Raw genomic sequence first — 26766 nt, 5'->3', positions numbered from 1 at the left:
AACTTTACATGTCTGTCATCTTACGGTGGCAGAATCTGAACCCATCTTCCTGACTACAGTTCCACTTTTTACATACTAAGCACAATAAATATGATCCGTTGCACTGAATTGAGAAACAGCCAGAGTAAGCACGGGGAATCACAGTAAAAACTGCAGGTTCCAGCCCTGAGTCCGACTGGCTGCAGAGCCCTCCCCTCCCCCACCCTTCCTTCCAATGGAACCTAGGACCACCTAATTCTTCTCCGCAGACAGCAATCGCGTACCCCAAAATGGGAGGGGACCTGAAGCCCACTGGAGTGTGAGCCCTTCTGCCCAGTCCGGGCCAAGGCTGAGGATTGCTCACCCTTCTCCATCACTAGTCTCCATCAGCCAATGGAAACCTGAGTGAAGGCGGGTGGGGGTCTGGGCGGGCTCCGAATTGGGGGGGCGGGGTTCGCGCCAGTAGTCCTGAATCCGGCCCGCACTGTGTCGGAGTCCCACCCGGAATAGCTGCAACTCAGGAAAGGCGTTGAAGATGCACACGGGATACCTAGTGCTATGCGCTCTGCTGCTGGCGGCGGAGCAGGGCGCGCGTGAGTCGGCGGAGATGGGCGGGGAGCAGGGGGACTCACTGACTAACCCCGGGGCTCTGCATCCCGCTCTTCATCTCCTCTCCCCTCCCCAGCGGCTGCAGCTTCCCTCCAGCTCCTGTAGTGTCTAACAATGCTTGCGGGCAGTCTCTGGCTTCCACGCATGCAAAGTACCTACTCCTCTTTCCGCGTAACCAGCACCCCTTTAGTTCTTGTAGTTAGTTGCAAACCCACTCCCGGGCTGGTTTTTAAAACTGAGCGCAGACTTCCCTTCCCTGTTTCTCCAGTCTGCAGACTGGGCCCGCCTTTTTACACAAAATAACTGTTCTCACTTTCACTCAGCCTCTCCCTCACCCCCTCCCCTCCAACAGAGTGGAACCAGTCCACTCCTTCCTCAAAGCCTTCTTCTTCAAGTCTCTCCATGCATAATCCCTGGAAACCAGCAAATTTCACTGAGCCTGGAAGCACGCTCCCCTCCCCCAAAACAACTTCCTCCTTTCCTTCTCCAAGTTACACACCCTTGTTCTGCATAATCTCTAACTTTGCACGCTTGCAAACTCCCGCTCTTTTTCTCAATCAGGCAGCTGATAACTATCCTTTTCATGCTTATTAGCCACTGGTCCTACGGCAGCTCTCTCAAGTACGATCTTTGCAAAGTCACCCCTTCCACCACCTCTCCCCCTCCTCCGCCTTATGGATTTTGGATTGTTAGACCCAGGATTAGTTAGCTGTTCAAACCGAGAGATGCATCCGATCTGGAGAAGGGATTGGAATGCACAGCTCTGCTTGCCAAACTCCGGTAGCCATTAGGAGGAAGGCGGGAAGGCATGGTTGGGAGGTTGTAATGGGGAAGTGGAGGGGAGATAAATTTGGAGATGGAGTAGGAATGATTAGTAGGATGACAGATACAGAATGGAGAGACTCTGGTGCAGGAGTTCCTGACCTTTTTTGTGTCATGAAGTCTATGGGCTTCCTTCTCAGAAAAAAAAAAATTTTTTTAAATGCATATAATGCAATACATAGGATTCAAGAAGAAGCTAATTATATTGAAGTGTAGTTACCGGAATACTTTTTTTAAAAACAATTCCCAGATCCCAGACTAAGCATCTTGCCAGAGGAAACCGGGGTTCCCAGCTAAGGGTAGAGTGGAGAAGACTCAAGATGACAAATTCGGAGGGTAAAAAAGAAAGAAGCCATGAGATTTGGACTTTTTGTTCAATTTATAGGAACACAAATCTGGAGAAGTCTCTTTATTTTGCAGAAAAGAAAGTTGAGGGTGAAATAACTTGACCAAAGACTTGAAGGAATATAGTAAATAGCATAGACTGACTTCAAAAGGAGTTACACAACTCCAAATTTCAAAGGAGTGTGGGGAGTGTGATAGGGAATCAATTAGATGAGTCAAGTCAAATCAACAAGCATTTATTAAGTACTTACTATATGCTGGATTTGAACACCACTGCTTGTCAGACCCTTCCTCCCCATGATGCCAGTTTTTGGACCCCCTACCCCTAGGTTCCTATGACAGCCTGTCCCTGGAGAATCACATATCAATCACATACCAGGAATGCCCTGGAATGAGCCTTCTGGCCAATACCATATAATGCTTACTGGGTCAGAGATGGCCTCCACAAACAAATAAGAATAGAGAGAAGGGGGCCTGTCTACACAATTAAAAAAAAAAATTCCTATGCTAAGCAGTACAGTGGGTAGAACACTGGGCCTGGAGGGAGGAAGATATAAGTTCAGGTCCTACTTCAGAGCCTTGCTATATGTGTAATCTTGGGCAAGTCAAGTCACAATCTATTTGCCTCAGTTTCTTCAACTGTAAAATGGAGATAATAATAGCACTTACCTCCCAGGGCTGTTGTGAGGATTAAATGAGACAATAATTGTAAAGTGCTTAGCACAATGCCTGGTGCATAGTAGGTGCTTTATAAATTGCTTAGCTATCATAATTGTTGTTATGATGATGATGATGATTATCCCACTTTGCACTATGGCATAGTGCATTTGGAATCAAGAAACTTGAATTTCAGTCCTGGCTCTGCTATCTCTTAGCTGTGTAGCCCTGGGAAAATCACTATACCCTTTTGAGCCTTAGTTTCCTCATATAGAAAATGAGCATAACAGTAAAAATCTAGAAGGGTTGTTGTTGCTGAAGTATTTTATAAACTTTAATGTGTAGCGTTATTAGCATCATAATTTTGCACCTCACAGTGGTTTCCCACATGACAAAGAAGCCTTATCCCCCTGCTTGTCAAAGAGGAGCACTGGATCAAAAGTACAAGTTAATGTTTGTTCTGTGATGTCTAAAGATAAAACTGTTCGTTTTTTTTCTCCTTGGGAGATAGGAGGCAGGATGTCATCTAGTCCTTTCCCAACCCTGCAGCAACATTTCATTGTGTCTGGGACATCTCAGATTTGCTTTGCTCTTCAGGGAAGCTAATACTAGATACTATTTTGTTCACCAGCTAAAGTATCTGTAATTCCTTAATCTTGTAGGAGGGAGTTACTTTGAGTAGGGAATAATAAACTTCAGGTAGTGATTCACTGAATAATTCTTTGATATCTTTGAATCCTTGAGAAGCTATGTCATACATTCTTGTGTTTCCTCAAGCCCCTAATAGGCTCTATGAACAGCAAAAAAAAAAAAAAAAAGAAAAAGAAAAGAAAAAAATGCTTAGTACATGATTAGTTGGCATGTTTTTGCTTTTTGCTTTTTAATTTACTGATTGAGTGATCTGATTCCCATTAGAATAAGTAGTATTTGAGACATTGAAGCTGGGAGGTCTAGGCCTCTTTACTCCCTAACTTCTCCTTTTTCCTTTTCTTCCTATAGGCCTCTGCACTGTGGTTTATTACTTTTACACTGAACAGTATCTGTGGGCATGGCTCACTGTCTCAGCTCTCCTTCCTGGATGCTTGATTCAGGGTCTAAGTTATCTGTGGTTCCTAGCGGATGGTCATCAAGGCAGCTATTGTTTGGTTATTGTGCATCTCCTGCAGCTTGGCATATGGAAACGGTAAGGGCAGACAGAATTCCTATATCTTGGGATTCAATTCCCTGTATTCATTCATTCATTGTTCATTCCTCCATCCATTCATTCAATAAACATTTCTGAAATACCTCCTTATTCAAGGAACTACATTAGGAACTGGACATACAGTCATTCAATTAATTAACCAGTCAAGAAGCGTTTATTAAATACCTCTATGTACCAGGCATTATGGTAGGTGCTAGAAATACAAGGACAAAAGTAAAATAGCCTCTATTCTCAAGGAACTTGCATTCTCTCAGGAGAATTATGTACATACATTAATACATGTAGCCCTCACCTTCCTGGATTTTTGTGAGCATAAAATGAGATACTGTTTGTAAAGCTCTTTGCATAATTAAAGTGCTGTATAAATGTAGCTATTATTATTATATATGTAACACTGGTGGTTGTGAGTGTCAACAGTGAAGGGAACAATTTAGGAATACCCTTGCCTCCTTGCCTTCTTTGTCCCTGAGGATTTAATCAACCAAACCCCTACTACACCAGTTAGCCAGTTTTTTGGCCTACGGGCAACATAACTGCTCCTCGGGTCCACATGGTAACCCTCTCTTCTTGTTTATGGATTCTGTTTCAGTGAAAAGTTTGCTATATCTCAAAGTCCCCAGTTTAGAAAACTTTGTAACATTCATGCAGAGGATTTGCTTTCTTCCCCTTATTTAAACTTCTATTTATCTCTGTTACTGAAGAGGCACAGGGAAGGGAAGTTGAGGAAAGAGCGAATTTTTTTTTAATTTACTTATTTTTTTTAGTTTACAACATAAGCTTTCCATAAGCTTTTGAGTTCCAAATTTTCTCCACCTCCCTCTCCATCCCCCTCCCCAAGACTGCATGCATTCATCACATTAAACATATTTCCATATTAATGTTGCAAAGAATTGTAACCAATGGAATGAACCAAGAGAAAAAAGAAACAAAACAAAACAAAAAAGAGAGAGCAAATAGTCTGCTTCAATCCGCATTCAGACTCCGTAATTCTTTCTCTGGATGTGGAGAGCATCTTCCATCAAAAGACATTTGGAGTTGTCTTAGAATCTTGCATTGCTAAGAAGATCTAAGTCTAACAAAACAGCCACATGGCTGTAACTGTGTATAGTATTCTCCTGGTTCTGTTCCCCTCACTCAGCATCAGTTCTTGTAAGTCTTTCCAGGTTTTTCTGAAGTCTGTCTGCTCATTATTTCTTATAGCACAATAGTATTCCATTACATTCATATACCATAATTTGTTTAGCCATTCCCCACTTGATGGGCCTCCTCTCAGTTTCCAGGTTCTTGACCACCACAAAAAGAGCTGCTACAAATACTATTGTACATGTGGGTCCTTTTCCTATTTCTATGATGTCTTTGGGATACAGCTCTAGAAGTGATATTGCTGGGTCAAAGGGTGTGCACATTTTTGTAGCCTTTTGGGCGTAGTTCCAAATTGAAGAGCAAACTTTTTTGTTGGATCTTCCTTCCATTTTCAAAGAGGTTAGTACAACTAGAGCTTCAGCCTGAGACTTCTCACCTGAGACACTTAGAGGAGATGATGCTGAGCCTGAAGTCAGAAAGACCCAATTTCAAATCCTACCTCAGACACTTAGTTGTTTGATGCTGGGCAAGTCACTTAATCTCTGCTTATATCAGTTTTCTCATCTATAAAAGTACCTACCTCGAAGGTTTATTGTAAGGATCAAATGAGATAATTTTTGTAAAAGTGCTTGCTTAACACAGTGCCTGGCATATAATTGGTGCTATCTAAATGCTTATTCCCCTTTCCACTCCTTCTTCCCAGTCTGTCACTCAAAGATTTAAAAATTCTAGGGCCTGACTCAATTCTGTCTTCCAACTGGAAAACAAAGTCGAGGAGTCTTGTTCTTTTGAGTTAGTTCTTAAATATCTGTTAAATACATGCTTTTTTTGTTTTTGAACAGAGCTTTGATTTCATCAGTTTAGGGAGCTCTTGATGAGGAACTTCCTTTTCATAGAGAGTTGCCTGGGAGCTTGGAGAGGTTAAGCGATTGCTCAGGATCATATACACTGTATATGTCAGAGGGAGGACTTGATTCCAGTTCTTCCCACTCTGAGGCTAGCTCTCTATCCATTATGTTACACTACAAAGTGTATACAAAACAAATACAAGGTAATTTCTGAATAATGTGTCCCAGTGGGAAGAGCCGAGGACCTGAATTCAAATTCCATCTCTACATTTTACTGTCTTTTACTTTTTTACTGGGGCAGCTGGGTGGTGCAGTGGATAGAGCACCAGTGCAGGAGTCAGGAGGACGTGAGTTCAAATCTCACCTCAGATGCTTGACATTCACTAGCTGTGTGACCTTGGGCAATCACTTAACCCCAGTTGCCTCATCCTGGGTCATCTCCAGCCGTCCTGATGAATATCTGGTCACTGGATTCAGATAGCTCTGGAGGAGAAGTGAGGCTGGTGACCTGCACAACCCTCCCTCACTCAAAACAAAGTCAAATGCAAGTCATGTCGTCATTTCTGATGGCATGGTCTTCTTTGGCAACGAAGGACACACACACACACACACACACACACACACACACACACACACACACTCTTTTACCTAGACAGCCTTAGGCAAGTCACTTAAATTTTCCAGGTTTCCATTTCCTCGTCTATAAAACGAAGGTGGATTAGAGGGCTTGTAATCATAGCCCTGGAATTAAACTGATGAAATTTAGGAAATCTAGGGAGCTTAGAGTGCTGACTGGGGGGTTTGGGTTGTGAGAGGGGGGAGGGAGTATGTAAAACAATTCAGATCCCAGGGAAAGGGCAAGAAGTACAAAGGATAGACCCCAAGTGAGTTAGGAAATATGAGTAACAGAGATCACTTTGTGGGGAGAGGTTTTGAGGAGAAGATTGGACCTGTGCTGGGACTTGAAGGAAAATAAAGTTGGAGAGTCCATATACAAGCAGCCCATAAGCTCCTTGGTATGATAAAATGATGATTTATGCATGTATGCATGTAAATGTGCTCCTGGAGTAGAATTCTATGAACTACCTAGAGAAGCCATGGAAAGAGCAGTAGGTTTGGAAACTGAAGACCTGAGTCGGAAACCTGCCCCTCTCATTTACTCTCTGTGTCAGCAAACCCCCTTAATCTTTCAAAACCTCATGAAAGGAATAAACTCAAAGATCTCTGAGATTCCTTCCAGCTTTGAATCTAAATGAACTGGGTCCCTGGGCCATACTGCCTTCAGCTGAAGGCTGATTGACGACCATAGGTTGTCTAAGAAAGAGAAGTCTGAAGATTATTTTCTGTGTTTATGCTTTGCTGAGTTTGTGATAAATATAAATATATATATACAATACATATATATATACGTGTGTGTAAATACACATACACACATTTTTATATTTATATGTAAAAGATTGTATTTGTGTGTACCTGTTTATAGGTGTCTATGTCTGCACAGGAATGCTAGGTCAGCCAGTTTTTGGGGTAAAGAATATAGGTTGTTGCCCAAGAGCAAATACGTAACAGAAGGGTGCTTTAAACGCAGGTCTCTAGTAACAACCTCTAAAGTCTATACATGACCAGAGTTGGAGTCAGAAGAGAACTGGTTGGTCCTGTGTTTGTGCACAAATTAGGTAGCGCTCCAGGATTTATTAAAAGGACTTGTGTACAGTGGAAAGATTACCAAAGGAAGTAGAGGACTCAAGTTCAAATTCCATCTCTGTCTCTTAATACCTACCTGACCATAAGCAAATCACCTAATCTCTCTTGCTTTCACGTCCTTTTCTGTAAAATAAGAGTGAACTAAGTGGCTTCTGAGCTTCCAATCTGTGATCCCATGATTACTACTATTAGATGGAGATGAGAGAAATTTCTTTTGTAAACTCTATAAAGAATCACAGATTCAGATAATTGAGTCTTTATGAAGTTCTACTCTATTGAACATAATCCTTTTATTCAGTTTATTATAATAAAAACACTAAGGACATGACTTGAAGATGCCCCTTCTCTGAGGTTTCCTTTCAGGGACTTCTCATCTGGGGCACTCATAGTGGAAAATAATATATGACTTTCAGGAAATCTGATCTACTGAAAAAAATACTAATTGACTATATTCTATACGTGTGTGTATGTGTGTGTGTGTGTGTGTGTGTATGTGTGTGTGTGTGTGTGTGTGTGTGTATGTGTGTCCTGGAACCCTTTGTCCTGTGAACCCCTTCTCAGAATATCATTTTTTAGATAATTGAGGGAAATTCTAGATGTTAGTTAGAATTCAGTAAAAAAAAATTTTTTTTCCCTGTCCACCTTCATAGACTCTCTAAAATCTATCCACAGATTCCTTGGGTAAAACTCCTGACCTAGACGGGTTAACCCTCTAGAAGTAGATAAACTACTCTAGGTAGATTTGGGGGGAAATCTAGTTGTACACTTGAGAAAAGATTATTGATTCACTGTCTCATAAACTCATTTCTTAACATTATGTAATGCTAGCCAACTGGCCTCAGATTTAGGAAGACCTGAGTTCAAATTCTGCCTGTAACAGGTTCTAACTGTTTGACCTTGGGCAAAGTTACTTAAACTTGTAGTACCCTTAGGCAACTGCCTTAACTATCAGTTACAAAGAAGTGGCTCATCTGCAAATACTGGGAGTTCTCTGTGATGATGAAATCACAGTCCCCTACCCCATTCTCAAATCCTGAAACAGTAGAGTTTCTTATGTGATAGTGAACCCTTCTTAGTAGCTTGTGCAAAGGAATAAACTTCTGCCTCTACAGGGTATAAAGTGGCATACAAACGGAGCAGAAAAAAGGCCAATTTGGCTGGACCACAGAGTGTGGAAAGGAAAGTAATATGTAATACAACTGGAAAGGTAGTTTGGAGCCAGGTTATGAAGGGCTTTTAATGCCAAAGATGCTTGATCCTAAAAATAATAGGGAACCACTGGAGTTTATTGAGTAGGAAAGTAGCATGGGCAGACCTATGTTTTAAGAAATAACAATCTGGTAGCTTAAGGTAGGTGGACTTTTTAGGAGGTTGTTGACATAGTCCAACCTAGAGGTTATGAGGGCTGAACTACAGAAGTAATTCTGTTAGTGGAGAGAAGCGGTAGGTGCAAAAATGGTTGTGGAAGTAGACGACAAGATAAATGGAGTAAGAGTGAAGAGTTGAGAAAGCATTGAAGGGCCTAAATCTGGTGTGATGCTAATGAGAATTAAAGATCTTTCCCATTCATTAATGGGCCTGCCTATTAAGGGAAATTTGATTAGGGGATATAATTTTTGTTGGAAGGCACACACCTTTTGTTAATTTCTAATGAGGCACTGGCTCTCTAGGGTTGTGATGCCCTCTGGCTCTGAAAAGTATATAAAAACTCTTAGGTGAGTTTTTGTTTTGAGGCTTACTCATTGGAAGTGTTTATGTGACCTGACTGGGCAGTGGCTCAGGAGCCTTTATGCTTTGAAAACCCAGATGTTGGGGCTTCTTTCTCTGGTAACTATGTATGTATGATCAGACAGTCAGAAGGCCTGTCTATTGGTTGATCTTTGTTTCTCTGTATTTTCTTTGAAGTTCATGGTGCTGACTTTTCCCCTTGAACTAAGTGAATGATATATGTGCTTGATTAAAGTAATTATTGACTCCTTAAAAGTTGTTTTCCTTTTAGAAAAGCAGATCTAAGAACCTGTATAGCAGGCCCTCCTGTGTATGTCAGGATCCTTGCTGTTACACCAGGGTGACTACAAATATCAGTATCCTGGACAAAAATAGGAAAGTTCAGAAGAACAGTGGATTTGGATGAAAAGATAATGAGTTCTGTTTTGGATACATTGAGTTTGAGAGGCATATGTGACATCCAATTCAAAATGTTCAATATTAGGTAGCTCAGGAGAAAGAATGAGATTGGATATATATAGATCTAGGAGCCACCTGCATCTAGATGATAATTAAACCCACGGGAATTTAATAAAATCACTGAATGTTTTGAAAGAAAAGACAACCTAGGACAGAACCATGAAATATTCCCACAATTAGGGGACACAATGTAAATAAGGAGGCATCAGAAGGAGAACCAAGGCACTACAATGCAATGAACTTATCCAGAGGAGAACTTATCCAGGAAGAGAAGGAAGTGGAACTGGAGAGAGCAGTTTCATTTAGGTGGTGAGGTTACAATTCCATTTGCAAGGGACTGAGAAGTGAGAAGTGTAGCAATGAGAGTGGAAAATTTTTTTCTAGAAGCTTGATCATTAAAGAAAAGAGTTCTAGTGTAAGGAAATAGGGAGGATTTTTAAGGACAGGAAAGACCAAGGAGTATTTGTAGCCAGCAAGGAAAAAGCTAGTAGATAAGGAGAGATTTGAGGATTAGAGGAAGGGGACAATTGTGGGGGGAACCTTATGATGAGTGTCCTATCTCTTTGTCCATTTACTGGGGTTTGACTTCAGCCCATTCTTTCATTCATTCAGTCAATCAGTCATTCATTCAACAACCATACTGAGCACTGCATTCAAAGTGCTGTTTTCAGTGCTGGGGAAGATGGGAAGTTTAGATGAAACACAGTTCCTGCCCAGATGGACCTCAATATAGAAGGGATAGTTAAGGCATAGAGGTAATGGTAAAAAAACAATAATATATTATAAAACCATTGTAAAAATGCAAAGTAGACACAAAAAGGAAGGGTATGAACATATCCTTTTATTAAGGGGATTTGTTCTGTGAAGTTGGGATTCAGTCAAAGAGCCACTCTTGGGGACCTACAGGGCCACATGTGGACTCGAGACCACAGGTTTCCCACCTCTGGATTAGTAGAGGGGTCTGTGAAGTTCACCTCTGAGATCATCCAGACTGATGGCATCCATTCTTTTGGCTTAACTCCAGATTATCCTTAACCCAAAGGAACACTAAGGAAATCATCCTATTAGTAGAGTCAGACCAGGTTTTTAGATCCTATGTAAAGTAAGCCTAGATATCCTCAAGACACCACATCCCAGTTCTGCCCTTGAATTGAACTGATAGCCCCCTACTAAGCCCATCTGAGCTCAGACATCCACATTGATATCTACATTAAACACTTCTGTTTTTCAGTGTATTTAACTTTTTGTCATCCCATGGATCCCAGGGAATCTATAATAAGACAAAACTCCTCCTACGTGGAGTTAGAATCTAGATGGCCATACTGTTGATCATTCTCAGGGATAAGAACTGTTACTTAATTCAACAAATATTTGTATCTTTTATGTGCCTGTGCCTGTGCCTGTGCTGGGAACTTAGGAACTAAAGATGAAGAAACAATGTATTCCTTTCACTCAAAGAGCTTACCACCTAGTTACAGTCCTGGGGAACCTATGGTCTCAAGGTCACATATGGCCCTCTAGGTCCTCAAGTGTAGCCCTTCGAATCTAAACTTCACAGAACAAATCCCCTTAATAAAAGGATTTGTTCTGTAAAACTTGGACTGTCAAAAGTCAGCATCCAAGGACCTAGAAAGCCAATATGTCCTCAAGGCTGTAGGTTCCCTACCCCTGAGTTTTAGTATCTACCCTGTTCTAGAGATTCTTTAACTTTTTTTATGTCATGAACCCTTTGGCAGTCCAGTGAAAACCTAAGGAACTCTTCTCAGAACAATATTTTAAATAATTGATGTTTCTCAGAATAATGTTTTAAATAATTGATGGAAATACTAAAATTTCATTTTTAAGTGACCAAAAATATGAATGTAATTTTTTTTCCCATCCAAGTTCATGAGTGCCCAAAAGTTTATCCATATGCTCCAGATTAAAAACTGCTACCCTATTCTGTGATTACTAGAAAGGATACAATGTATAGAGATGATAATGCTTATATGTGTTACTTAATTCTTATATAAGCTTATAAATGATATTAATATATAATTATATAAACCTATAATTTATAAGCATATTTAAGTGTTTTTTCCCTTACTCTTATCTTAGATGAGTATCTTATGAGATTTTTGTTAAAGGAGAGCCCACTATCTCCTAAAGGAGCGATTACAGTTTCTGGGGAGTTCTGATTTATAAGAAATTTGTCTTTATACCAAGTTTAAATTTGCCTTGGCAGCTTCTACCCGTCATACCAAGCTGTGCCCTCTGGGGCCAAGCAGAAGCCTACTCCATTTTCCATGTGATAGATCTTAAAATATTCAAACACTCCTCTCTTGTGTCCTTTCTTCCTTCTCTTTTCCAGGCTAAAATTCCTTAGTTCCTTCCATAGATCCTTAAGTAGCATGGCCTCCCCAATCCTCTCACTGTCCTAGTCATTGTCCTCCCTTACATAGGTGCCTCCAGTTTGTCAGTATCCTCCATAGAATGTGATGCTACGAATGAAACAATTTTCCAGATGTGATCTGACTGACATTCTAGATAGTGTATTTTTCTCAGCATATCCTCAGCATTAGCTTTTTGGACTGCCATGTCATACTGTTGCCTTATATTAATCTTAGGATCAACCAGCAACCCCTGGCATTTTTAGTCTCTTCAGGAATGATAGAATGGTTTTGTTCTGCTTAGACACTGGGATGCCTTCTTAGCAGCTATGGGAAAGGAAGAGGAGCCTCCTGGACTGGGGAAACTGTTGCTGCAACAAGGAGATCTTTTTGTGCTTCGACTACTTGAAGCCCTGCTCCAAATGGGGCCCCACCTGCTGCTGCAGACGTATACTTTCATTGCAGCTGATTTAAAAGATCCTGTCCCAGGTAAGAAAAGATTGTGAAGGATGAACTAAGCCATTTCTCCATGGGGAATCAGAACATATGCCTTTTTGCCTTTTTCAGATATTGCCAGTGACTATCCCTGTGATCAATTAAACTCATTTCACTCTACACTGGTTCACTGGAGTCTTCCCAGTTTCCTCTGAAAGCATCCATTTCATCATTTTTATGGCATAATAATATTCTGTTACATCAATAGATTACAATTTGTTTAGCCATCTCCTAGGAAAACACCCTCTTTACTTTTTAATTTGGATCTAATGCGAAAAGAAATTTTATAAATTATTTTGTACATATAGATACTTTTTCCTCTTTCTCTGATTTCTTTCAGGTATAGGCTTAGTAGTGGCATAGCTGAGTCAAAGGGTATGCACAGTTTGGTAACTTTCTGGACATAATTCCAGACTACTTTTTAGAATGACTGGACCAATTCACAGCTCTTCTAACAGAGAACCAATGTGCCTACTTTTCCATAGCTCCTCCAACATTGGTCATTTCCCTCATTTTGTCATGTTTACCATTCTAGTAGGTATGAGACAGAACCTCAGAGTAGCTTTAATTTTCATTTCTCTAATTATTAATGATTTATAGAATTTTATATAATTGTTAATAGCTTGAATTTATTCCTTCCAACACTTCCTGTTCATATCCTTTAACATTTATCTATTGGGGAATGGCTCTTTGTTTTTTAAATTTGGATCAGTTCTTTATATATCTTGGAAACAAGATATTTATCAGATAACCTGTTTACTTTGGACATATTGCAAATCGACTTTTATATGCACAGGTTATTTCCTTTAACAGCATATAAGTTTCATGAAAATAAGGATTGTCTCATTTTTGTCATTGTATCCCTAGAGCCTGGCATCCCTAGAGTGATATAAGTTTCATAAATGTTTGTCATTCATCTCTGTTTGCTTATCTGTAAAATGAGAATAATAATACATTTCATAGCTACTTTACAAAATAGTGATGAGAAGTATTTGGTGCAATGTGAGCTATTAATGTTATTAATTAGGATATAAGATGGGAACCATACTTATGAAGTCCTGTTTTTTGTATAAAAGTTCACTACCTCAAGAAAGAAATGAGTTTTGAAAGTTATTTTCACTATGGTTTATTTTTATTGTTTCTTTTATTCTTTTGTTGTTTATTTCAAAGCATACAGGAAAGGAGAGATTGGTACAAGCAAAACAAACTATAGGCACCTAGAAGTAGTACAAAATAAGTAAAGGCTCAGAGGGCAGTGACCATATGTTTTATGGGAAGAGGAAAAAACTAGTATCAAACTGTTTTAAGCAAAACAAGCCATGGGTAGCTAGTGTTGTTCTTTTAAAAGAGATAATATAACAGGATTTGATAGAAAAGTAAATTTAAATACTAATGGGCTAAACTTTCCCATAAAATGGAAGAAATTTGCAGGATGAATAAGAATATAAAGTATACGAAAGGGTTCTGTTTTATTTTTTTTCCTACCACTTCATTTCCAGGTGTGAGTGCAGTCCTGTCCTGGTCATCACTGTCCTTGTCTCTGGTCTCTTATGCTCGTGTCATGTGCCTGATGAAGCCAGGACATCTCTCTATGCCATGGGCTGCCCTCCTATGCCAGCTCCTGTGGAGATTGACTATGCTGGGAACTAGGATCATAACTCTAGTTCTGTTTTCCCAAACCTATCACTGCTGGGTCTTGGTTGTTGGAGGTGAGCTGAGGTTTCCTTTCCACAAATGCTTTCAATATGTGAGATACCTTATACAACTATAGAGTTTTAGTTGAACTTTTGTGTAGGGTTCATGGAAAGGTGCCATATTTTCCTCAATGGAGGAAATCCTTTTTGCATAGTTAGCAAATTTAATTCAGGCAAAGTTATTCCTGCCCCTAACCAAACCATGCACATACTTATGGTCTGCCATAAGGCTGGCAAAGCATGGACAACAGGTCATCATCTAGATACCTGGTATTGAGGATGTAGTTTTAATGTAAACTACAGAAGTGAATATTGATTTCCTTACAAACACTTGAAAAAAGTTGGCAACACCTGAAGCTACCATTCTGTACGTAGGTACAGTAGACAGTATCATAGACTGACAACTCTTCACACTTTTCAGTCTTCACCTAAACCACTCCACATCAGACTTAGATTCCATTCCCTGGGGACAAATGTGCCAGTGAATTTAAAAAAAGAAGGAAATTATTGGGGTAAAGAGAAGGCCTCAAGAGCTTTACCCTTCCTACAGAATTTCAATGTTGGAGTGAGCTCAAAGTCATCTAACCTAACCTCTACCTGTGTAGAAATCCCCTTTTTTACCATCTGTGACATGTAATCATCTAGTCTTCATCTAAACACCTTCTATAGTGAAGAACTCACTACTTTCCAAAGCAACCTATTACACTTTGTGATACATCTAATTGTTAGGAAGTTTTTCCTTACAGTAAGGAAAAATTTGACTCTCTGAAACATCTTCTCATTGCTACTTATTAACTAGAGCCAAGTAGTTCAAATCTTATCCCTTTTCCAAATGAAAACCCTACACATGATTGGAGACAGTATCACATACCACCTCCCCATTCAACTCCATCACCACAAATCATATCTCCTCCTTGTTAACATCCCCAATTTATTCAGCTAATCCTGTAGAATAGTTTCCTATCCCTTCCGTGTTCTGAGTTACCTTCTTGTAGGTACATTCCATATATAGAACCATAGATATAACTCCAGTGAAATAGACTCAGTTCCCTCTTTGAGCCTTTCCAAAGGATCCTTCAAGACTATTCTGTTTCCCTTCCCTCCCCAACATGGTTCTCAAAATGAAGTTGGAGTCAGTCTCATACAGTCATGCTGCCTTTTTTGGTTTGTTTTTCTCATGTTTTTCTCTTTTCAAAATCTGCAAAATTCATTTGGATCTGACATTTAGGTTGTGGCTTTTCAATTCAAAGTGCGTTTCTTGAGTCCTACCTATGTGATCACATTTTCCCCAGTGATCAAGAATTTCCCTTGAAATTCAGACATGCTCAGAAGTCTCCCTTGAGGAACTGAATTCAAGTTACTATTGGCACACTTTTAAAAATTTGATTGTCATATTTTTTAAGCATCAGTGATGGTGTGATTGATAGAGTGCTGGATTATTGTTAGATGAATTAATTCAAACAAAACTTCTGAACCTGTGCAATCAATGCAAGGGAATTTTCAACCTAGGAGTTCCTCATACTGATACTGAGGAAGTCATGGATCCTTGATATAGGGAAAGGGTCTAGGGTAGCAACAAGACTGCTTTTAGTGTCAAGATATTTGAATTCAAAACAAATCTAGTTATTTACCACTTATATGACCTTGGGAAAGTCATTTTCGCTCATTCCAACACTATCTCTGTAATTCTCTCTCTTGTCCCTTCCAGCTCTGACTATCTATGGAAAAGGAAACCAAGGAATTATAATAATTGGGTTTTTTCTAAAATTTATCTTCCATGGTTCATCTCATATTGAAGCCTAGCAGATATGAATACCTCCCTTACAAACAGTAACCAAGGAGACCAAGTTAAGATAGTCTCACAACAATCCCACTCTCTTAATAATAAAAGAAAAAAATTTCTGAAGAGAATTATAACTTCTCATCACCTAACAGAATAAAAGATGAGCACAATTAAGTTTATAACAACCATAGAACAAAAAGTGCCACACATGTATATGCACATGTGCATGTGTAAATATGTGTGTGTGCACATGCATGTATCTGCTGCTAAGGAACAGTCTTGTCAGTTCATTGGTAATTATGGTCCATTCATGAACAATGCCCTTTGCAGGAAATGGAGGAAAAAAATATTTTTAAACCCCAGGATAAAAGTCAAAGTTAGTACACTTACTAAAGGAAAGTTTCATGAAGAAATTTGACTCCTGAGGAGAAATTATTGGTATTCTTTAAGTTTTTGTGAACCCCATTTTGGTCTCATTTTTCTATGTAAAATACAGGAATTAAAGCCACAACTGATCCAAGTAGATCTCTAGCTTGGACACCAGAATTTGTACCTCTTTTATTGATCAACAGATGAATATGAAGCAGTAGATTTGAGAGCTGTTGCTGACATTTGGATAAGTGCCAAAACAATTGCAAAATTAATTTTTGCTGAAAGACATGGTGGAGAGAACACTAGACTTGAAATGAGTTCAAATATGGTCTCAGACAGTTACTGACTATGAGAGCCTGGGCAAGACACTTAACTTCTGTCTACCTCAGTTTCCTCATGTAAGATGGAGGTAATATTATCTGCCTCCCAGAGTTGTTGTAAGGATGACATGAGATAATATTTATTAAATGTCTTATAAACCTTAAAACACTATATAAATGTTAGCTATTATTTTCAATATTATTGTGTTTGACTCACTTGTTTTCTATGCCTCATATCCCTTCTGGGTTCCACATTTCTCCTCTGGCTCAATTGGTACAATAATCTTTTACTGTTTGCCAGAACTCTGATATCTGCTCTTTTCTGTCTCTGGTTTTATCTTCTTTCCCCCATTCTCATGGGCTGAATTCCCTGTTATGATGCTTTTTTATAGGTGCTCATTGGTTAGTGATGACCTTCTGGCTTGTTGCTCAACAGAGTGACATCATAGACAGTACCTGTTGTTGGAGGTTGTTCAATTTGCTTGTAGGAGCTTTGTATGTCTTCTGCTACATCAATTTCTGGGACAGCCCTTCCAGAAATAGAATGACCACATTTTATATGGTAAGTAATGATTTTTCTTCAAATGAATTTATTTCAGCAAGCTTTTATTAAGTCTCTACTCTGTGCCAAACAGTGAATGTGTTAGATGTTGAGGATATGAAGACAGAAATGAATAATCCCTGCCTGCAAAGAGCTTACATTCTACTGAGGTGTTTTGGGGGTAAAGGAGAGAAACCAATATGTCTAAGATAAGTCAATACAAACTATATGCAAAATAAAGCAAAGTGAATTATTCTTTTTAAAAAAGGATGAGGAAACTTAAGGCAGAAAATTTTAAAAACAAAAACTTCCAGTTGATAGAAAAACAGAAATGTAGGTCCATGTGCTTTATTTGCCCTCCTCATTTTGGGTGGTGCAGCGAGAGGGGTGCGTATGGATGGAGAGATAATGGAGCAAAGCAGACATTTCACTGATGTGTCCTAAAACTAACATTTGCCACGGAAGCAGGCTATACAAAAGGAGGCTTCATGAAAAAGAAGAAAGATTTCCAAAGCTGAATTTCTAAGTTGGAGCTGAGTGCTAAATGAGGAGGAGAGAAAGAGGTTTCTTTGAATCCACAGTCAAATAGATGAGTTAAAGTGTGAAAGAAGAGGAGAAAGAACTGAGAATGAGCACAGACTCTAATTAAACAGGAAAGGAAGTTGTATTGATTTTATAGCATTCTATTCCAACTTCTTTTAAAACTTTGACCTTAGCTATAACTTTTAAATTTGAAGTTATTATGTAGTTGTTTTAATTAAATATATTTTTTACATTAATAGTTGGAATTAATAGTTATACATCTGAGGCCCTGGGGATCAGAAAGTGAGCTCAAGCAGACAACCGTCAACTGGAAAAGCATCTGCCTTACTGAGAAGACAATATGACTCTAGGACTTACCACCATCTGGTGGTGGCATACCTAAACCACAGGGGCATTTCTTAAGTGATCCGTGGCCTTGAGAGTGAAACTGAAAAACTCATCATGAGACGCAACTCTATGAGAGACACCTGGGTGTTGCACTTTCTTGTCACTGAGACACAGATGCTTTAGTGGGCCATACATAGTAACAGGAAATCCTCTATGTGCCAATGACTGATTTAATACTCAGTTAATAAATATGTGTTAAATGCCTACTAGTTGCTGGGCATAGTGCTAAGTGCTAAGCAGAGAATGGCAAAAGACAATCCCTGCTCCCAAGGAACTCACAGTTTAATGGGAAAGGCAATATGCAAACAACTATGCCCCTACAGAGGGCATGATATCATGGAAAAAGTACAGGATTTAGCATTAGAAAACCTGGAATCAAATCCCGGCTCTGCCACTTACTACCTCTAATCACCTTGGAGAAGACACTTAAGCAACCTCCACCTTAGTTTCCTTATTTTTAAATTAAGGTAGTTGATCCATGATTCCAGAGTATAGACGATCAAACATGCTACCCATCTCCTGACAGAGAAGTGATGGGCTCAGGATTAAGAATGAGCATACAGTTTTGGACCTTACCAATATGACAGTTTGTTTTGCTTGACTACGTATATTTGTTACATGAATATTTCTTTTCAGTTGGGGGTGAGGCAGAGGGGAGGAGAAGGGAAGATGAGGGGGGAGAGAAGAATTAGAGCTTGCACTAAAATGTGGGAAGAGAGCAGAAAAAAGGCTAGAAGGAATTTCAGATAAGCAAGACAATTTTGAAAGTTACATGTTGAATTTATTATATACTTAAAAAGAAAAACAGGTTCTACATAATAGAGACTGGTAATTTTTCCTTCTGTTCTATGGTGTCTGTGGAATCCTCCTCCATTATAGAGTATATATGAAAATGTTTATTTCATTTGGTGTTTATGTACAGAATTTCAAAAATAAAAAAGAAATGAGGGGGGTGAACCAGATGTCCTCTAAGGCCTTATCCTAGTTTATATCCTATTCCTGTGATCTTAGGCAAATCACCTTATCAATTTGGACCTTGATTTTCCCCAATCTCTACCATAAGCACAGAGGGCCAGAGGAGGGAGCCTGAAATGAGCGATCACTAAGGGTCCTTCCAGGCATTTATATGCTGCCAGCTGTGGACACCAATTTGTGTTTAAGAAGATAGGCTAGGGTTGGGTTCCATGTCTGCTGGGGCATGAGCCAAAAGAGCTGTGCTGACTCTGTTTATTTTCATAGATAATGCTAATGGAGAACATAGCTCTTTTGCTGCTGGCCACAGATTTTCTTCAGGGAGCATCATGGAGCACTGTGTGGATGACAGCAGGCATTGTATCTGGATTTATTATTGGTAAGAATGCCTGTCACTTTCCCAACACACTGGCTTCTGTTTCCTTCAATGAACTTCAAGAGGAGGGAGAATTGTCACTAGGATATTCTCAAGTGTAGGATGTAGAAAGAGAGCAACTTTTGCCATGTCATATCCTGAAAGAGCCTGAAATGTGAATAGTTACGTAGGGCTATGAGATTCCATCCAAAAATAGGTATCAGAAGGATACACCTTTTCTTTTCCCTTTGCTTTCAAGAGGGCTCATAGGAGCATAAGATCATAGAGAGAGCTAGAAGGAAACTTTAAGGTCATCAGCTTAACCCCTTCATTGAACAGATGAAGAAATTTCGTACCAGAGTTTGTGACTTGCCCAAGGTCATGCAAGCTTTAGGACTTCAAACCAGATTCCTTAAGACATTCTAGCCCAATCCCCAGATTTTACAGTAAGGAAACTAAGGCCTACAAAGTACCCAGGGTTACAAAAATAATAGCAGAGCTGGGATATAAACCCACACCTTCTTAGTCTTTTAACTCCAAGTTCAATGCATGTTCTACCATTCATTCAACAATAAACACCAAGTGTTTTCGTTTGCCAGGCACTATGCCAGGTACTAGAGATACAAAGGCAAAAAGAAAATAGTCCCTCAAGGGATTGTTAGTCCTTAAGGATCTAATATGCTATTGCAGGGAGTCAGGTCACATGAACACAGATGAGTAAATGTGAAATAGTGCAGGTAACGTCATGTATAATGGATACGGTTATGATTGCAGGGCTTGAAGCCAGGAATTCTCTGAGTTGAAATCTTGCCTTCAGCCACTTAGAGGTGTGTGACAATAAGGCTTAGGCAAAACACTTAACCCCTATGGGCCTCAGTTTTCTTATCTGTCCAAGGAGGCTAGACTCGATGACTTCTAAAATCCCTTCCAGCTTTAAATATACAATTGCATGATTGTGTAGTTAAAAAGGACTTTATTTGTGTGGAGTTGTGAGGGCACTGTGATATGGTTAAGTTTAGTTGCTCATGTGCAGATGTTTCACCAATTTCATTTTCCACAACAGACAGGTGGGAGGTTTTGGTTGTCTAACAAAGTAACAGGGCAGATATCCCTCAGGATTAGAGAACTAAGCCATTAGTTATGAACCAGAAAGGGGAACTATGAGGAAGGGAGCAAAAGGATCCAGAGTTCACTAGGTCTGAAAACAAGCTATCAGGTAGGTACCATGTATAAACTACTGTTTGGCAGCACAGGGTGACTTTCATGATCTGCCTTTCCTACTCTTCTGAAGGAACTCTGCCCTGATACCTGCATCAGCCTGAGGTAACATCACGGAGAAAGCAAAGCAGACTTGACCTTAGATTTGAGGAATGAACTTGGTCTGCTTCTCTTGTTTGCTTGGTTCATATGGTGGAGCTGTATTGTACTGGAATTGCCCAGTCATAAAATACCTCTTGTATAACCACAGACTCTCAGAGTTAGAAGGAACCTCAGGGAACAGGTGGCCTTTTTTCTGATCTGATCTCACTAGGTATTCCTAGAGGTCCCTTCCAACTCTGAAATACTGTGATTCTGTAACTTATGCCCGACTAAGAATCCCAGTTACAATGCATTCAATATATGGTTATCCAGCTTTGGGCTGAAGACCTCTGATAAGGAGGAGGGAGATGGTGAAGTGTAGAAAGCTTCTTGGGGGGCTCTCCCAAAGTTAGTGATGAACTTTCAAACCTTCTATCTTCAGTAAAAAGAAAGAGATTGAGGTGAGGAGTGGGGGCAGGGGATGTTAGTGGCCTGACTTCTCCTCCTTAAAGAAAAATCTGGGAGATAGTGGGAGAGAGCAAGACCTGATTTTCTGCCTTCGCTTCTCAAGCCCATTACCCCAGACTATGTATGTTAAGAACTTTTACAAACTCACTGAATGTCACAGTCAGAAGGGAGTTCAGAAGATTTCTTTTCTCATTATTTCCTGAACAGGATATAGAAAGATATAGAGATATGGATACAGATTTTTTTGGGAGCTCTAGTAACAAGTTTTTTTCATATATTGGCCAAAATCTACATCTCAGCAATTTCCTCCCCTTGGTCCTAGTTCAACCTTTTGGGACCATGAAAAACAAGGATAATCCCTCTTATGATACTTGAAGACAGCTTTCATGTTCCCCCTTCCTCCAAATCTTTTCTTCTTCAGGCTAAACATCTCCATTTCCTTCAACCAATTTTCATATAACATAGTCTCAAGGCCTTTACCACGATGGTGATGTATCTGTCAACTGTGTGTCAGAGATGTGCCCCAATTCTCCTCACTCCAGTTTTCTAATTATAGCATGTGTTTCGTAGTGTAAAGAAATGAATTTTTACATGTAAAATACTCATATTTGTGTGCAGATAGATAGATAATCATGGGCAAACTGCTCAACCTCTCAATGCTCTAGATAATTCTCTAAGACTGTAAGTTGCAAACTAATTACCCATCTGGTTTCAGGAGGAAATTTACAGACCATTAAAATCACAGGTCCGGACCGCAATATGTAATCATAATGGCTAACATTTATATAGCATTTTAAAGTTTGCAAAGTGCTTTACATATTTTTCTCATTTGATCCTCACACTCTGAAAGGTAAGTGCTGTTATTATCCCCAGTTACAGAAGAGAAAACAGGCTGACAGAGACAAATTAAATAAGTATCTGAAGCTGGATATGCACTTGTCTTCCTTTCTTTGAGGCCAATATTTTATCCATTGAATCAACATATTTCTATATATATATATGATATATGTTTATTATGTAAATGAATACACACACACACACACACACACGTATTTGTAAAGGATCATTAGAGCTGAAACGGACTTCAGAGTTCTCCTAGTTCAACTTCTTCATTTTAAAGATAAAGAAACCTTAAGTGAATTGTCCAAGGTCATACAAGACTTTTCTGTGCTCCAATAGCTGTGTGACTTGGGCAAGTTCATTGTGTTTCCTGGGTTTCAACTTCTTCACTAGTAAAAGGAAAGGCTGGCCCAGCTAAGCTCTAAACTCTTTCAGAATTAGCTAAAATTCAGATTCACCAGCTTCCCCATAGTCTTTCCCCAAGACTCATGCTACTTATGATAGACATGAAATAAGGAATTCCAACCAGTATAACAGGAAGTGTGGGACGATTACTGGAAAATATTCTGTTAAAGAAATTATTGCCAAGTCAACACATCTGACAAAAATAAATTGAGCTGACAAAAAGTGATTAAGTTGTTTTTGTTCAACAGAAGTATTGTTTTGGTTGTGAAAATTCCATGCCCTGGAGAGCTCCTGAGGAGCTGCCTGAAACTACCTTTAGACTACTCTCAGTTTAGGGATTCTATTTGTGTTTGTGTTTGTGAATGGTTTTGGAGTTACTAACTCATCACATTGTATATGAAATTATGACTCTTAAGAAACTGTACACACACACACACACACACACACACATACACACACACACACACATTCACACACACTCACACAGTTACAGTTATTTAATTAGAGCCACTCTCAAAGAATTCATCCCAGAATCAAGTGCCCTAAGACAATGAGTTTTTAAAAGTTGGAAACTATTCTAATTTAATACTAAACTTTTCTTTAGGAGATTAAAAATTGTTTAAACAACCAGAAATCCAATTCAGTACAATTCATTTTGGTTCAACAAAATTTTATTAGATACCTAATACATGCAAAGCACTACACTAGCACAGTGGATAGAGTAGCAGACTTGAGTTCAAACCATACTTCCTACACTCACTAGCTACATAACTGATCTAAGGCAGATCATTTAACCTCTCTGATTCTCAATTTCCTCATCTGTAAAATGGGGGTAAAGAGCACCTAAATTATTATAAGGATCAAAAGGAAATATAGGTTAAGCATTTGCCAATCTTAAATTGATAGAAATGTTAGTTAATCTCACACTGGTGGCACAAATACAAAAATAAAACAGTCCCTGCCTTCAAGGAGTTTCTCTTCTGTTTGAGGAATATAACATGGGAAGGCAGTATGGTCTATAGGAAAGTATACTAGATCTGGAGTCAGATTCTCTATCCATTCCTTGCTACCTGCATGACCTTGGATAATTTAAAATCTGATCTCAGTTTCTTCATTGGTAAAAATGAATGGACTTTTATACCAGCACATAAAATCATAGACTGAGAGCTGGAAGTGAACTTGGAGGTTGTATAGTCTAAACCCCTCATTTTTACAAATGAGGCAGCTGAGGCCCAAAGAAATTAAATAACTGGTCAAAGGTCACATAGCTGACATAGCCAGGATTCAAACCCAACATCCTCCCACTCCAGTTCTTTTGCACCATGTGGCCTTCCAAAGACAACCTTTTCCATTCTAAATCTGATTCACCACACAAAGATAAGTCAATACAACAATAGCTGATGAGGGAACAAACATTAAAACTGGAAGGATCTGCCAGTCTGAGGGCTCCCACAAGAACCCTCTTTTGTCAAAACTAAACTGTGAGATGCTGCATTCCATCAGGAAGATAGGACTTCCAACGAATAACTTCATGTTCTTTTGGTCTTTTTCAGGCTGTGCTTCACTCATAATTTATTACAGCCAGCTACACCCCAAATCCACAGAAATCTGGCAGAGTTTTATAAGGAAGTTCCGTGGCAGTGATAAAACAGAAAAAGAGCCTTCTTCCTTTCATTGTGCAAACCCAGTTGAGGAAAGATCAGAGAGTCTAAGCTTGTACCCAATGGAAGACTCCAAAGCACCATGTCAGAGGAATTCCCTTAGCATGGACTGGGGAACTTCTCTTAGGAGCCAGGCTGTAAAAGATGAGACCATTACCAAATGGCACCACCATTGGCTGCTCGTGAAGCTGGCCTTAAAAACTGGAAACATGTCTAAGATTAATGCAGCCTTTGGCAATGGTGGCCTAGGCTGTGTTTGTCCACCCTTCTGTATAACAACTAAATGCTTTGACCCACAAATACAGCTTTCATTTTCAGAGAAAGAATTTCCTTTACCTCAAAAACAACACGTGACAAGACCATATCAGAGTTTCTGGCAAAAAGATTCTCAGGCTGAAGATGCCCCAGCAACTAAAGAGAACCCTTTGGAAACATCAAGTTATATCACTCTTTCAAGTAGCCAGCATGACCATGCATACTTCCAGAAAATGATGCCTGTTGTTACACAAGAAGGACTTCTGAAGGAAAAGGGGTCTACCATTTTGCAAGGTGACTTCTCATTGAACAAGTGTGATGCTCAGGAAGAAGGTTGCAGAAATCAGAACACAGTATCAGGGAGGCAAGAGAAGAGTGATACAGAAAGTCCCATTGGACAGATAGGAAGAGCAGGGAGAGGGAAAAAGAACTCCACATTCTACTTCAGTGCCACCATGGAAGGGGCTGCATCCCATCACAAGGAGCCTAGGACATCTCCACAGGTCTCCCACAGGAAAGTGGAAACAGAAAAAGATGAGCAATCCAAGTCTGACTCTAATTACTTGGCATCAAAACCATTTCCTGTCACTGTGGCAAACATCAGCCCGATTTTAGGCACAAGCACAACCAACCACTTACGGTGTAGCACAGGCCTTTTTGACAGTAATCAATGTAGTCTGCAAGGGGTGTCTTCTGCAGGCTCAAGATGTGGGGGACCTCAAGAGCTCTGGAGGGCTCCAGGAAACCACTACCTCTCTGTTGGGACTTGGTTGCCCATGATGAGGAGCAAACAGAGACCTTCAGAGGAACCATGTTTTACATCTACCCCCAAATCAGAACCCAGAAAAGATAGTGACAGTCTGAGGGAAAGGTTAAGGCTAGAAACAAACCTTTTTTCTGATTGAAGGCATGGAAGCTCTTGTTTCAATATATTTCTGGAACAGTCAAAGAAACAGAAAGAGGCTTCCGGTATGTTGGATGGGTCCTCAGGAAAATTTAGAAGAAGATGTGGAAATGGAGCAGGAAGGTGTTGATGGGTTATGATGTATACTATCAAAGGAAGAGGAGACTGCAGATACATCGAAATATTGAAGTAATGACCATGATTGAAGATGATTATAGGCTGATAAGAAATATACAACACATGTATCAATAGCAACTTTAGAAGTTGTATTTTTAACTTTGGACTTATTCATTGAAAACCAAGGTATAACACCAGAATCCCTGTTCTGGCTTTGGTGATGTAGCAAAGTGTTTTTGTTTCTTCATCCCTTTCTTTTTTTGTGGTTGTTTAAAGTATTAGACATTTCTCCATTAAGGACAAGCTAATAATCACCCAACATGGTATGTCCTAGTTCCTTTGTACCAATATTTTCCACCCTTCTCTCCCCATCTCATTCCCAGAAAAGAACATTTCCTGAGACACTATAACCAAACTCAACTTTTAAGAAGCATAAGGTTCCCTCAATTTTATGGTGGTTGTTTCTGACTAATTCGCTTAAAGAAGGATATATTTATTACTCAAAGGAGCATGTTTAACATGTACAGCCAGGCAGAAAGCAAGGCAGACAGTCTGATAGGACCCCTGATGCTGACTGCCCACGAGACTGTTGCCTTTATGAGCCTGCCTCCAGGTTCTCTGCCAGTATTGGGTACTATGAGGAAAGTTTGGCAAAGTGGCTATAGTAATAATCATAATGATGATGATAGTATTTATATAGCAATTGAAGTAGCAAAGTTATTCTTATGCGTTATTTCATTCTTACCTCCCAACAACAATGAAGCAGGTGCTATAATCATCCGCATTTCACAGATGAGGAAGCCAAGGATCTCTCTCTATATGGGACAGTGGAGGGAATGCTGAACTTAGAACCAGAGGATCTGGGTTTATACCTGACTCTTCGTTTACTACCTTTGGTTAAATCTTTAACCTCTCTTGGCCTCAACTTCCATATAAGTAAAATGGGAGAATAAAGGACCTCTAAGGACCTTTCTATTTCTAGATCTAGGAGCATTAACCTACTCCAGACAATTTCAAGTACCTCTAAAGTCTATCTACCCTTTTGTCTCCCTACCATTTACAATTAGAGCCAACCCATGAGACATCATGGGATAGCTTAAGTAGTTTGGGCTGTATTGTATAACTATAATTTGGCATGGAAAATGGAAAGCCTTTTATAATACATTTTTAGCTATTGTTAAATAATTATTAAGACATTTGGTTCCTCCTGCCTTTTAGGAGACCACATCAATCAATCAGCCAAGCATTTATTAAACACCTACTTTGTAACAGGCACTGGACTAGGCTCAAGGGATACAAAAGCAAAAGTGAAACAATCCCAACCCTCAAGGAGCCTCAAGTGGTAAGTGGTCAGTGACAAACATTAAGGGCTTACTAGGTGCCAAGCACTGTACTAAACCCTGGAGATAAATAGAAAAGCCAAAACAAACAAACAAAAAATCCACAATCTCTGCTTCCAAGAAGTGTATATTAAAGGGGGAAATAATATAGAGGAGCCATCTCTAATTGCCTTACAAAAGCCAATTGTTAATTACATTACAGAAATCA

The 26766-nt window shown here is 39.5% G+C and overlaps 1 protein-coding gene across 1 annotated transcript; it reads left to right on the top strand.

Annotated features, from left to right (window-relative positions):
• Positions 1–452: 452 nt before the first annotated feature.
• On the top strand, positions 453–26766 carry XKR5 (XK related 5). The gene is made up of 7 exons (XM_072634382.1): positions 453–572; positions 3412–3595; positions 12112–12296; positions 13802–14011; positions 16864–17033; positions 19182–19293; positions 23835–26766. The coding sequence occupies exons 1-7, from the start codon at positions 515–517 to the stop codon at positions 25100–25102; spliced, it is 2187 nt and encodes a 728-aa protein (XP_072490483.1). The 5' UTR covers positions 453–514; the 3' UTR covers positions 25103–26766.

The sequence above is a fragment of the Notamacropus eugenii genome, chromosome 1, assembly GCF_028372415.1.
Source record: "Notamacropus eugenii isolate mMacEug1 chromosome 1, mMacEug1.pri_v2, whole genome shotgun sequence".
Lineage (NCBI taxonomy): Eukaryota > Metazoa > Chordata > Mammalia > Diprotodontia > Macropodidae > Notamacropus > Notamacropus eugenii.
This window is presented reverse-complemented; position numbering and strand designations above follow the sequence as displayed.

Bases quoted from the DNA above. Each gene is read 5' to 3' on its own strand.
- XKR5 (XM_072634382.1), top strand. From the start codon at position 515: ATGCACACGGGATACCTAGTGCTATGCGCTCTGCTGCTGGCGGCGGAG. The intron at 573-3,411 runs GTGAGTCGGCGG...TTCTTCCTATAG, and splicing joins GGCGGCGGAGCAGGGCGCGC to GCCTCTGCACTGTGGTTTAT. The intron at 17,034-19,181 runs GTAAGTAATGAT...TTATTTTCATAG, and splicing joins GAATGACCACATTTTATATG to ATAATGCTAATGGAGAACAT.